General features: G+C 33.8%; 2 protein-coding genes across 3 annotated transcripts; one reads left to right on the top strand and one right to left on the bottom strand.

Annotated features, from left to right (window-relative positions):
• Positions 1-201: 201 nt before the first annotated feature.
• LOC134281097 (uncharacterized) lies at positions 202-878 on the bottom strand (the record flags this gene model as incomplete). Its single annotated transcript, XM_062763563.1, has 2 exons — positions 730-878; positions 202-526 (listed from the first exon to the last, which is right to left on the bottom strand). Coding segments are annotated over exons 1-2 (474 nt in total), but the record flags the coding sequence as incomplete, so codon positions are not given.
• An 8,736-nt stretch (positions 879-9,614) lies between these two features.
• Positions 9,615-14,015, top strand: LOC134281096 (uncharacterized). 2 transcript variants are annotated; one of them, XM_062763561.1, is made up of 7 exons: positions 9,615-10,637; positions 10,933-11,059; positions 12,254-12,408; positions 12,498-12,610; positions 12,722-12,861; positions 13,103-13,318; positions 13,633-14,015. In XM_062763561.1, exons 2-7 carry the CDS (start codon positions 10,942-10,944, stop codon positions 13,779-13,781), a joined length of 891 nt encoding a protein of 296 aa, XP_062619545.1. In that variant the 5' UTR covers positions 9,615-10,637; positions 10,933-10,941; the 3' UTR covers positions 13,782-14,015. The 2 variants fall into 2 exon arrangements, with proteins under 2 accessions (XP_062619545.1, XP_062619546.1); XM_062763562.1 differs by lacking the exons at positions 9,615-10,637; positions 10,933-11,059 and adding an exon at positions 11,770-12,005 and having other exon boundaries at positions 13,633-14,014.

The raw sequence follows: 14,015 nt of genomic DNA, 5'->3' as shown, positions 1-14,015 counted from the left end.
AAATTCAATAGTGTAGTCCTCTAATGCAAACAACACAGCAGCAACATGAGAACATCTGCCCATGCCAGAAGCAGAGCAAGTGCATGTACCCTCTAATACTGATCCAGATGATTCGGATAATGTTACTGTACAATTGTAGGAATGTTTTGAGTAGGAAGCTAACACTGATGCTTTAACAAAATAGTGTCCTTTACAACTGACATCATGCATGTTTTTCACATGACCACTCCTAAAAAGATTCATACCCTTAGTAAATGGTTTGCTAGTATGTACATCATCTTGACAGTCATCCTCAGAACTGTTTGAGTCACACTCTATTGATGCTACTGATTCCACAAGATAATAGTAGATATGCCCATGATTAAAATGTTTTGGTATAGACACAGATGGAAACTTCTTCCAACCTTGAATTGGAACATAGGGAACTTGTGATGCAACAGGTGTTGGATTCTTTTTAAGATTCAGCCATTTACCATCGTCAACTTTCAGATCAATTTTAACATTGTTGTTTACAGCATTCTGGCATCTGCATAATATTAAGTATATTATTTAATGACAAAAAGTTCAAAGTATGTGTTATTGTAGATTGTTTTTGTAAATTTCCATCATTTAATAATTTAATTGCCACGAAACATTACCGAAAAAATTGTTTATATTTTACACAAATGTTTCAATCGCGGTGTCGTGATTTTCGTTGTTTACAAATACACATTATCAAACATTGGGTACCTTTCTATTAAATCTGGCCGTTTTCCAGAAGTAGGAAGCCCACGACATTTCAACCATCTTTTTAATTGAATATTTGTGTGTTCCTCGACCGATGCATGAACAAACTTGGCCCCGGGAATATCCTCTTCTAATAACGAATTGGCCGCCATCATAACTATATTTGTCCGAACCTACTGCAGCGCCTCTAGCGGGAGACTTATTTTAATTTATGCGCATAAATTATGACATAAATTTCTATCGGTGCTATTCGATTCAATCCAGATACTGTAAAAAAAATAGCTTAACAAAAAAAAATACTTTCATGATTTTTCAAATTCTCTCAAGACAATCAGTGTATTAAGTTTAATGTGTAATAAATAGATCCTCATTGTCATTTCCTGTTGATAACAACAGTTCGTATAGATTATACAAATTTTCAAAATGTTTAAAATAAGTAACACATGGATATAATAAAAAGTACCTGTTTGTTCTGTAGGGGTAGACAATGAAAGTGTCGTTTCTACAAGTTCTGCTTGGGCCGTTGACGCACAGCGTCTTAAAACTTTCATATCATATAACCGACCGCCTCCGGCGGCCGGTAATTAATAATATTGATAGCAGAATAGACCAATACTCTTGAATAATCAACCTGAGTAACACGAGATTAAATTATACATATAGATCAGTATGTATGATATTGTACATTGAAAATGTAAACTTACTGTGCAGTCCTGTTTGTGGATAAACTCAGTCTGGTGCTTTCGTGGACAGGCTGATCTTGAGAACAGTCCTGGCAAATCCAACGGTCAAGTCCTCTCCCTCTCATCGTCTCCCAGTACACTTCTTGTGACACACCTGAAAGGATTTCATAATTAGTACAATTCATTTTTAAATTAAGACATCATAAAAAGGACTTGATTACAATCATTATATTTGATTTGATAGATATAATTATATGTGAATTGATACATGAGCAGCAGGGGGTATACTGTACACTCAATACACTCATGGAAATGAGGTCAAAGTCATGACCTTCACCTTGGAAATGAGGTCAAGGTCATGACCTAATTCCAAGAAGGTCATGACCTTGGCCTAATTTCACGCTGGTCAAGGTCGTGACCCAAGAAGGCCACGACCTTGACCTAATTTCACTGACTAGGTCGTGACCTTCACCTTAGCAACTTACTGAAGATCGTTATCATGACCTTATTTTTTAGGTCTGGCCTTGACCGATCAACTTAAAGAAGGATGAAAAAACAAGGGTAAGTTTACAAGTGACAAATATGACCATGACCATTGAAGGTCAAGTCATGTAGGACAGCCGGTCAAATTTATGGACTGTATCAATTCTGAAGCACAATTAACAGTATATGTTAGGGTTTTTTTAGGTCAAAGCAAAGGCTTTCTTCATCTGGGGATTGACCTACTAACCTACATTAAAGTCACTTGTAGTATAAAAGAGTAATTTTGCAAAGCATTTCTCAAAGAGAATGCTAATAACCACAACAAAAAAAAAACGGTAAGTATCACTTTGACAGTGTATATATTTTACTTTGAACACTGATCAGAAACTTTTTTATATTATTAATAACGATCTTTTTAATGAACTTTTTTCTTTTTTTCCCTTGCAACAAGATTTTAAAAAAAAGAGAACATTAATTCATACATACTGAGTTTATTTCTTCATACAATTACATGAATCCAGAATTCTCTTTCTCAAATGAGAGATACAAACAACACCGTGTGATTTTTAAAATAACTATATCACCTATTTATCATTTTTTTTCTTTACAATAAGATTAGAGAGAGAGAGAGAGAGAATATTTATTCATACATACTAAGTTCATTTTTTTCATACAATTACATGACTCCAGAATTCTCTCTCTCAATTGAGAGATACAAACTGCACCCTACGATTTTTAAAATAACTCTCTATATAACCTATAATAGTGTTAATTTCATCAAGATTGTTTCTCATTTTCTTTTCCAAGTCTTTTAATGTTTCTAACTCTTTATGGAGAGGATGGGGTGGCACTGGTGTCTTTTCTACCATGCATCTTTTCAGATGACGTCGTCTGAAATATAAGATCGTAATTAATTTACATTTAAAATAAAACACAAAGTCTACTTGCATTCTCATATTAAATAATTCAGTAAATGATTTACTTCTTTTGAAGTATGAAGATTCAATATTAAATGAGTCAGACGAATAACCATAATATGTGTACTTCTCAAATTTATAAACATAATTAGGGCCCCGCAAGAATTTGCGGGTGCCCTATAGTAATCACTCTGTCTGTCCGTCCGTCTGTCTGTCTGTCTGTCTGTCCGTCTGTCACTCTTCCGTCCACAAATTTTCTGTTTTTTACCAATAACTTTTTTTATGGTTGCCCAATCATCTTCAAATTTGGTATGGTAGTTCAGTAGGCAGAAATACATATTTTGATGCTAAGTTTGGTTCTCTATGTCTTCTGGTTTGGAGCTGGGGTGATGGGGTAGATTCTTAATCTATGCATAAGAATGAATGGACAACTTTTTTTATGGTTGCCCAATCATCTTCAAATTTGGTATGGTAGTTCAGTATGCAGAAATACACATTTTGATGCTAAGTTTTGGTCTCTATGTCCCCTGGTTTGGAGCTGGGGTGGTGGGGTAGATTCCTTAACATTATATACCAAAGCATTGGCAAAGAGAGATAACTGCTGAAGATGTTCCCATTATAAATTGAATGCTCTTTGAGTCCCTTGGGATTAATTAGCTTTCCTCCTGAAAAAAATGCAGAGCATTATCTTTATCTGTCAAATTGAGATGAATTACCAATTCTGTCTACAAATACGGTTGTTTTGTAGTTAAGTCAATTTGGAATGCTATGAACACTCATAAATGTGGATTTAAATTTTTATAATTTATTTTTGTTTAATAGTTATCATTTCATTGAATTCTAATAACAAGAAATAGATTGAAGAAGATTTTTTTAATTTGCTTTTTTCACTTTATGTTAATTTAAGAATATTATTAATTTTTAGGATAATTGTATAAAAAAAACCCATTCTATCATTAATACTGAAAAAGTTCTAATTGTAACTTTTGAAGAAAATAATGAGAGAGGTAGTCAATTAATCCCTTGGGATTAATTATCTAGCCTGCTGCAGGAAAGTAGTAGGCTTTTCTTTATCTGTCTTAGATTAATGAAAACCTTTGTCTGCAACTGTTGTTTGTTTGAAGTTAAGGTCAAGCCTTCATGATATCTGCATTCATTGAAGGCTGGCATTTTATATAACACAAGCCTCATAATTGTTTAAATATACATTCAATGTTAAATTGTTCTTTACTGTCTAATGTAAATATAAGGATATTATTTTCAGGTTTTTAAATATTCAAGAATTATCTTGAAATTTTAAGAATACAGTTGCTTCGTTCATTTTTTAATCATCTGCGACCTATTAATTCTACCCCATGGCGGGGCCCTTGCTGACTGGTCAGTTTTCTAGTTACTTATCATATACCTTAATTCTGTCATTATGGAGACTTCAACGTCAATAAACCCATTGCTACATGTAGCTGTCGAACTATCGTAATTTTTTTGTGGACTTCTATAGGTAGCAGTCTGATTTTCCCTGATAACGTACCCCTCTGGAGTAGTTGCTTTTAATACCGCAGTACGGGTATCACCGGTCTCGACACAGTTTTTAGTCATGGAATATCTTTATTAAAAAAGAGAGGAAGCGTTTGAAAAAAAAATGAATTTAATTTTAAAAAATTTTTATGCTGATTACACATACAGTAACAAGTGATAAGAATACCTTTGAAATACAGGTGTTTGTTCTGACTTTTGAGGATTGTCTTTAAAATTTATGGAATTTGAAGAATTTCTAAAATTGTTAGAAATGCATAAGATAAATTTTGATTATACTATGGATGATACAATGATACTTTTTCTTTTGTACCAAAAATTAGGAAAAATCTTTAATGCCAATACAATGTAATTAAAAACAAAACTAATAAATAATTTTTAAGTCAGTACAATTTAGCGTTTATTGATGCTGATAGCATTAAAACGTAAGATTTTATTATACTCAGTACTTACTCGACATCCAAATCAGGAAGATCGAGTTCTCTATGTAGTTTTTTTCCATTCTTCCTCGAACCCTACGAAATTTTCAAAACTATTTTCCTTTTGATCCGAGAAAACGTTTTCTTGTTTTTGATGAATCGCTGGTGGTTGTTGCTTCGGTTTACACATTTGCATTCTTGGTTGTAGTGGTGGTTTCTGCAGCAGTTCTTTCAGAGTGGGTCCCTTGCATTTACGTTCATTATTTTCCAAACTGTCCCTTGATTAAAAAAAATGTATATATAAAAAAAATCATGTCTACTCTTTGTTTTAATAATAATTGTATTCATATAAGATGCATGCTTTTCAGTTTTCTAAATGCCTAAATAATGAAAAAAGAATTTTAAAAAATACAATTAAAAAAAATAATACAAAAAAATTAACTTATATGAATGTCAACTGTGCCTCAGCCATTCTTATCTCTAAATCAGAAAGAGAATTCTGGATTGATGAATGAAAAATCTTCAACCTTATATATGATAAGATATACAATGCCTTGAATTCATCATTAGCTGACTACAAGTTTTTTTTTTCTTGACCTTAGAGGAAGCGTCTTTTATAATGCTGAGAAAACATTATTTAAAAGAGATCTATATTCTATATTTTACTCCCTTAACCTTGTACCTATATGTGAAAAATGTGTGTCACTGAACAATAGTTATCATGTTTGAATTACAACTGAATCTTTTGTTCTGTCGAACTGATGCTGAGGAAAGCACATTATTGTATGACTTTAGAAGTTTGTTCTTAATTTGTGTCACTGAAAACAATGGTCGTCAAATACAACATATATTTTGTGCACCCTATAGATCTTGTGAAAACATTATTTACAACAAAGGTCTATTTTGTTTTTGATCTTTGTGGTAATTATGAGTAAAAAAAAAGTGTGCACATTTCATGACCTCTTTTGAAGATTATAGAATTATTATTGCATTCATTTATGTGCTGCGTAAATTTATAATATTCTAAAAATTCGTTCATTTTTTTTTCTTCTGAAACATTTTCCATTCACACATAAAAAATAAAGTTTCATGACGTCCAAAAGTGTCAATAAAAAAAATGAAACTGTCCGGAAATAGAGAGACTAAACTTGGATTCGTGCTTTACAATACCTAATTTCAAATCGAGGCAGAGCTCGTTTTTAAAAGGCGCGGTTGACTGTTGAGTACGCGGCAGCAATGAGGATTATTCTAATCCTAACGACTTCTATGATCTTGGCCTATACACCCCAGACTGTATGCATACCGTGTACGCCATGTAAGGAATTCACTAGCATGCATTATGCCTACTGCCTCGCGGCGGCCCCCTCAATGTGCGTGTTTGTGAGGGGGCAGGCCAAAACCATTCTCGTCGCAAATTGTAATGTCAAGGTTTTTCACCCACATGTCGATAAGCCAATATTAAAAACACCATTCATAGCCAACTGTGGTAAGTTTTTATTTTCATAGCAATTTTTAGGTCCCCTGAGGTGACCTATTGCTATCCGTTTCGTCCGTCGTCGTGTGTCGTGCGTCGTGCGTTAACATTTGAACATTTTCGGCTTCTTCTCTGAAACCACTCAACCATTTTTAACCAAATTTGGTATACAGCATCTATGGGTGAAGGGGAACAAAAATTGTGAATTTCATGGTCCCTGCCCCCCTGGGGCCTGGGGGGTGGGGCAAAAACCACTAAAATTATTGCAATCTTTAAAAATCTTCTTCTTTACTCCTGGACATCAAGCAGGCAAACTGTTGTTATGAATGTAATGAGCATTGAGTCCTCTACTTAAATTGTGAAATTCATGGCCACAGGGTCAGGGGTTCTAGTGCTAGGGCAGGGCTACATAGATAATATAGTGAAAATGCATGATTTCTTTGAAAATCTTCTCTGCTCCTAGGTATTAAATAAACTAACCAAGCACATAGTGATGATGAACAAGAGTGCCTCTTCTTAAATTGTGAATTTTATGACCCCAGGGTCAGGGGTTCTGGTGTTAGGGCGGGGCTCTATTGGTTATATAGTGAAAATGCATTAATTCTTTGAAAATCTTCTTCTCTACTTCTGGGTATTGAATTAACTAACTAAGCACATAGTGATGATGAGCAAGAGTGCCTCTTCTTAAATTGTGAATTTTATGGCCCCAGGGTCAGGGGTTCTTGTGTTAGGACGGGGCTCTATTGGTTATTTAGTGAAAATGCATTAATTCTTTGAAAATCTTCTTCTCTACTTCTGGGTATTAAAATAAACTAACTAAGTACTTAGTTATGATGAGCAAGAGTGCGTCTTCAAAAATTGTTAATTTTATGACCCCAGGGTCAGGGGTTCTGGTGTTAGGATGGGGCCCTATTGATTATATAGTGAAAATGCATTTATTCTTTGGAAATCTTCTTCTCTGCTCCTGGGTATCAAATAAACTAACCAAGCACATAGTTATGATGAGCAAGAGTACCTCTTTCAAAATTGTGAATTTTGTAACCCCAGGGTCTGGGGTTCTGGTGTTAGGGCGGGTCTCTATTGGTTATTTAGTGAAAATGCATTAATTCTTTGAAAATCTTCTTCTCTACTTCTGGGTATTAAATAAAGTAACTAAGCACATAGTTATGATGAGCAAGAGTGCCTCTTTCAAAATTGTGAATTTTATGACCCAGGGTCAGGGGTTTTGGTGTTAGGGCAGGGCTCTCTTATATAGTGAAAATGCATTTATTCTTTTAAATTCTTTCCTTTGCTCCTGTGTTTAATGCCAATGATCCAAATATATATTCATGATGAAGAAATGTGCACCTAGCAAAATGGTTATTTTTTTGTGCCCCCGCCCCCGCCCAGGGGCGGGGGTGAAGGGGGGGTGTACAAAGTCTGAAAATAAATTAATGCTTTGAAATTTGCTCTTTGGTGTGTTAATCAACCAATCAACGCACTGGCAGCGTTAAAGGAGGTTTTGGAGCTGCTTTTCTGTTTCGCCTTATCTGATTGGTTAGATATTTAAACTGTATTATAATTAGCCAATCAGATAAAGCGAAACAGAAAAGCAGCTTCAAAACCTCCTTTAACGCTGCCAATGGAGAAAATTTTGTGTATCCGATTAATAAATCGTCTGATTACGGCATATAGAACGCTAATAGCGGTGTTTAGGTTAAAGAGACTAATCAAAGAACATCTCCCAGACAGATTGATTGCAAAATTATGATAGGTAACACTAATTATTACCTTGGTTATCTGGTTCGAAGTAGGGGTTCACCATTTGTTTACAACTTTTGTTTCTTACCTTGTGTATTTTTACTATACCGAATAAGGCCATTCTTTAAACGTGAGAAAAGGTACAATCTGCTTGCATATAATGACATATAGATGTGTTTGACGGGGAAATTTTATATTTTTGAGATATTACACACTCTTACATTTTTTTTTCATTAAAAAAAGGGGGGGGTGTTATTATCCATACTTCAGGTGCCTGTGGTTAAATCAGTCATCAGGGGGATGAGGTTATGAACAAAAAAAACAAAATAATTATAATTCTTAACAAGAGGCCCACGGGCCTTATAGGTCACCTGAGTATTGTGCAACAACTTTCAAACAATTAAATTTGGTTCATGTTTTAACTATTTTAACTGTATTTTTACTATACCGAATAAGGCCATTCTTTAAACGTGAGAAAAAGTACAATCTGCTTGCATATAATGACATATAGATGTGTTTGACGGGGAAATTTTATATTTTTGAGATATTATACACTCTTACATTTTTTTTTTCATTAAAAAAAGGGGGGGGGGGGGTATTATCCATACTTCAGGTGCCTGTGATTTAACTTAGTTTTCGAAGCATTAAATTCGATGAACGGCGTTGCCGTTGTTACTAAAAATAGAAATTTCAGTGAAATTCTTTCAAAATGCTACTTCTCCAACAAGAGGCCCACGGGCCTTATAGGTCACCTGAGTATTGTGCAACAACTTTCAAACAATTAAATTTGGTTCATGTTTTAACTATTTTAACTGTATTTTTACTATACCGAATAAGGCCATTCTTTAAACGTGAGAAAAAGTACAATCTGCTTGCATATAATGACATATAGATGTGTTTGACGGGGAAATTTTATATTTTTGAGATATTATACACTCTTACATTTTTTTTTCTTATTAACAAAAAGGGGGGGGGGTATTATCCATACTTCAGGTGCCTGTGATTTAACTTAGTTTTCGAAGCATTAAATTCGATGAACGGCGTTGCCGTTGTTACTAAAAATAGAAATTTCAGTGAAATTCTTTCAAAATGCTACTTCTCCAACAAGAGGCCCACGGGCCTTATAGGTCACCTGAGTATTGTGCAACAACTTTCAAACAATTAAATTTGGTTCATGTTTTAACTATTTTAACTGTATTTTTACTATACCGAATAAGGCCATTCTTTAAACGTGAGAAAAAGTACAATCTGCTTGCATATAATGACATATAGATGTGTTTGACGGGGAAATTTTATATTTTTGAGATATTATACACTCTTACATTTTTTTTTTTCATTAAAAAAAGGGGGGGGGTATTATCCATACTTCAGGTGCCTGTGATTTAACTTAGTTTTCGAAGCATTAAATTCGATGAACGGCGTTGCCGTTGTTACTAAAAATAGAAATTTCAGTGAAATTCTTTCAAAATGCTACTTCTCCTACAGTTTTGGTCTGGTTTCAATATAACTTGGCACATAAGTAGACTACACTAAGATACATAATTAGCCGGGCTTATTGCTCAAAGAGCAATAGCCGGCTTATGGGATCCTGTTCAACTTCCTGTTCAAGGCAGGATGTTGACCCAATAGTCGTCAAATTAAACTGACGTTCTGAAATATAGTGCATCTACTTGTAATCGCTGTTGAAACAATTTATACTCATAATCTGATTAATTAAATGTGAATATAAACTGTACTGTAATTATTATTGTGCAGTTATTAAAAATACATTTGTTCTTAGTAGAGAACTTTTAACAAATTCCTACGCATAGCCTGGTTCCCTGTCCCTGTTTTGCTTCGTTTACTCTGCGTCAATGCCTCGGCAATGATGAGACAGGGTACCAGGCTAAATTTTCCACTCATTCGGCAAACCTAATCAGCCGAGGGGTCCCTAATGATGCAGGTGTTAGGCCTACACAGTGCCCCCCTAGACATCGCCAGATTTCGTTTCTGGAGATAAACGAAGAAGACGCATATTACACAAGGTATACGCGATTGCGGTATGGCGTTCTCCATGGTCAAATTATACAGCTGGTACAACGAAACTTATGCGGAAATCGGAGACTGCCGTCAATCTGACCACGTTTTAAAGTTTGTGTATGACAAAGATGCGCAGTTTATAAGGGGAATTGTGCAAGCCTCCATGCGAGACCGGAGCTACCAGGTTACTGTAAGTTCATCCCATTTCTTTGAGATTTTTGGAAGAAAGAAAATTTTTTTTTAAAGTCTTTTGTTGCAAATCACGAAAAAATGCATAATGTACAACACGTTTGGAAGTATATATGTTTTATCCTGCCTATGCAATAAATCCAGAACAAACCTCTTTCCGAATTTCCTTGACTGAAAGCGTCTATGCAATGTCTTAATACATAATAATAAATTAATATACAATTCTTTTTTTTCTCTCTCTCTCTCCTTAATTTTCAAGTTTCCATGTAAACATGCTTTTTACTTTTAAAATTGATAGAAACATAAGTAAAATTCTAGGTGGTTATTTTTTTTTTTATTTTATTAGATTACTCTTGGTAACCACTGGTAACTGTTACACAGTTGAACAGAGTACCTGTGAATGTGTAAATGGGATGGACAAATGTCACCATAAAGCCAGCATTCTTCTCTATGGGTAATTTATAAGCAATTTATGTAATATGTAAATTCACTTGGTCTGTTTTAGGTATGCTTTACCAAATTTAATGTTAAATAGAAATTATATCAAAATATGCACACCAATATATATACCCGGTATATACAAGTGTGCAGTTCACCATGTGACTGTAGGTAGCAGGGTACTATTCGTGCCCTGGAACCTCCAAGTCCACTACCTTGGCATATATAAGCATACTTGTAACTATAAAATCTAACTTTAGGCCCCAAGACTATAATATAACTTAGTAAATTAATGGAACATGTTGATACAGGTTACAAAAATGTCAGCAAAACTGATGTACGCCAGAGTTGGATTAAGCATCCAAAGAGTGTGCCACCTCGTCAAACTAAGACGATGGAAGAACTTTTTCCTGCACCTGACAGGTTTATTAATTACAGGTATGCATTTATTATGACTGTTTCATGAATGGTGCAAAATATTAAAAAATGACAGTATCCCAAAAGTGAAAATATAAAAAATAGAGAAATAGCACATTTTTTATGGGCAATATACACTTTTTTCAATGGATGGAACTGTATCTCTCTGGTCGTCCATCCTAATTTTTTCAGACCAGCAAGCTGCAGATCTGCAGCTAGCATGGTATATGTAAAACAATTCAGTGTTGTATTATGCTCCATTTTTCAACTTTTGTGAAAAATTACTAGGGCAACAAATAGGCCAGTCAATGATAGGGACAGGGAGTTCCTATATCAGAAATAGACAACTGTAGGGAGATTTTCAGGTTAATATATCTGGTGTTTTATTTTAGTGTCACATTGTTTACGAGTTTATTTTATTGTTACTTTTTTGAAAATTTAAACTGTGATAGGATAGAATGCATATACACACATGTATATATATATAAAAATTCACAAAACACCTAACTAACTCATTACACCTGGACTTTGGACTTCAGATATATAATGGCTTATTTGACATTGGACTGAAATTCTGACAAGATGTGCAGTCTTTCCATTCTTTTTGCTTTTTTTATCTTTTACATGTTTGGTTTTGTTCTTGTCTCTTTTGTTTTTGTGTTGACTTTGTTTAAAACTTTTAATTATACATTTATACTATCAATTTCTATTCAGTGTGAAGTTTTGCATCACGTCACAATCTTTTTTGACAGATGCATTCAGCGTAAACAATTCATGTGATTGATTAACTCATATTATCAACCTTGACACAGAAATAGTTTGTTGTACAAGCAAACAATCAGGGATTAGAAGAAAGTTCCAGTCGTAAAGCTTGCGGTTAGGAGGCGTATACTATTTACCTTGAACGCATCTGTCAAACTAGAAGATCGTGACGTAACATAAAACTTCAACTCAACTGCAACCTTTAGTAAAATGTTTAAATATTATTCACCCTATTTCTCATATACTTAAAGGAAGTTATTTGTACATTCTTTTCACATGTATACATATTGAAATCCAAAATTTATTTGAAGTAGTGAATAAAATAAGTTTGAAAAAATATTTAACATATATACCAGTATTAAGAATTGGTGATGTAACTGCAATACAGGTTTATTGAGTATTTGTTGTCTTTTTCACTGAGGGTTTAATTTTTTTGTTTAATTAAATCAACAGCAATGCATTGGATACTATCCCCCGAGCCACCTGTGCCCACACTTGCAGTGCCTCTAGTTGAAGACCTCATCTCTAGCCAGGAATTTATTTCTGCAGAGAATCCAATCGCTTGGATGAAGCAAAAATTAATGATAAATGAGCAAGAAATCCAACAGGTAAAGACAAATGAGTTGCATAATGAATAGAATGTATTCTGTTTTATTATGAATGTTGTTTAAGTTTTAAGATTTTTGTCATGTTTTAGATTGCCTGTCTTACCACTGGTCAAAAGGAAAATTGCATGTGGTCATCTGTTAGGAAGAATAGATTAACAGCTTCAAACTTTGGTTGTGTTTTGGCAGCGATCAAGAGAAATAGGTATACTGGTAGTTTACATGCCTTTATATGTATATGTAATTATAAATGATACTTGTAAAAGCAGTTAATTATAAAATCAAAAATATTGAAAGTTTGCTCCTTATATAACAGATATCCTGTCTCCTTATACAAAAGATTATGCTCAGCGTATGATCTGTCAAAGAAGGATGCCATTATTTGGGGGACGTGCAATGAAAAAGTCGCAATTGAAAAGTATAGAACTTTTGGGGATGCAGTTGTAGAGCCAACAGGTTGGTATATTTCTTTCCTAAGCAAAATTTCAATTTCTTTAAAGCAAATAAAAATTGATGATAAATAAAAAATTTTCTTGAGCTAATTTATTTAAAATTCAGTTATTAAACTGAAGTTTAAGATAATGAATATAAATATACTATTTTTATGTTTTATTTATAACAAGTCATCAATGCATAAGAAAATCAGAGTGTTGCATATTAATGCTATTTTGTAACTTTATAATACTGTTCATATTAGGTATCTGGCTACACTGTAATGGGGTTCTTGGGTCAAGCCCCGATGGACTCATTCGTCGTCCTGCTGCATTTGGATTCAGCTATCAGAATTCAGGACTCGCTGACATATTAGAGATGTCAAACGTTAAGCCAGAAATACTGGAGGTGAAATGCCCCTTTTCAGCAAAGAATATGACAATTCCAGAAGCTATTGAAAAAGTACATGATTTTTGCCTAGGTAATAATAGTGTATATGCATTTGTTTGAATATGTTTCATGTACTGAGATATTACTTTAAATAATTTCAATATATTAGTTTGGATAAATTTAAGTACAATTTAGCAATTGTTAAAAAAGTTTTTTCCTTCTGTTGTAATGTTAGTCCTCAAGGCAGATGATTTGCCTTCTCACTTTATTGTACAGTAAGGAACAAAATACTTATACATGTAAATATTTATTAGTTAAATAGTTTTGTCTTATATTAACGATTGAGGCACCAATGAAAATTCTTATTCTTTAAAAATCTTCAACATATATATTTTTTTCATATAGAGGTTCAGGATTTTAATGGAGTCAAGTCTTTCAAGCTACGAGAGAACCACCAATACTATGATCAAGTGCAAGGACAGCTTCATATAACTGGGAAATCCTTGTGTGATTTTATGGTCTGGACACCAAAAGACTGCGATTGTGAGAATTAACAAAGACATCAATTGGGAGATCAACATATCTGTTTTGACAGACTTTTATTTCTGTAAATTTCTCCCGTATTTACAACAGCTATAAGATATAACATTAAACATGGTGAAAAAATTTTAATTTTAATATCTTAGTTATCTACACTTGCAAAATTCTGAGCAATTTCCTGCATAAGGGGATCCTTAAAATTGACTAAAACACAGCATAATTGAAAGACTTTTGTAGAAATATATCTA

Source organism: Saccostrea cucullata, unplaced genomic scaffold, assembly GCF_032062105.1.
Source record: "Saccostrea cucullata isolate Sc308-1 unplaced genomic scaffold, CSIRO_AGI_Scuc_v1 ctg5393, whole genome shotgun sequence".
In the NCBI taxonomy this organism is placed as follows: Eukaryota; Metazoa; Mollusca; class Bivalvia; order Ostreida; family Ostreidae; genus Saccostrea; species Saccostrea cuccullata.
The sequence above is the reverse complement of the archived record's forward strand: the minus strand, read 5'-3'. Positions and strand labels throughout refer to the sequence as shown.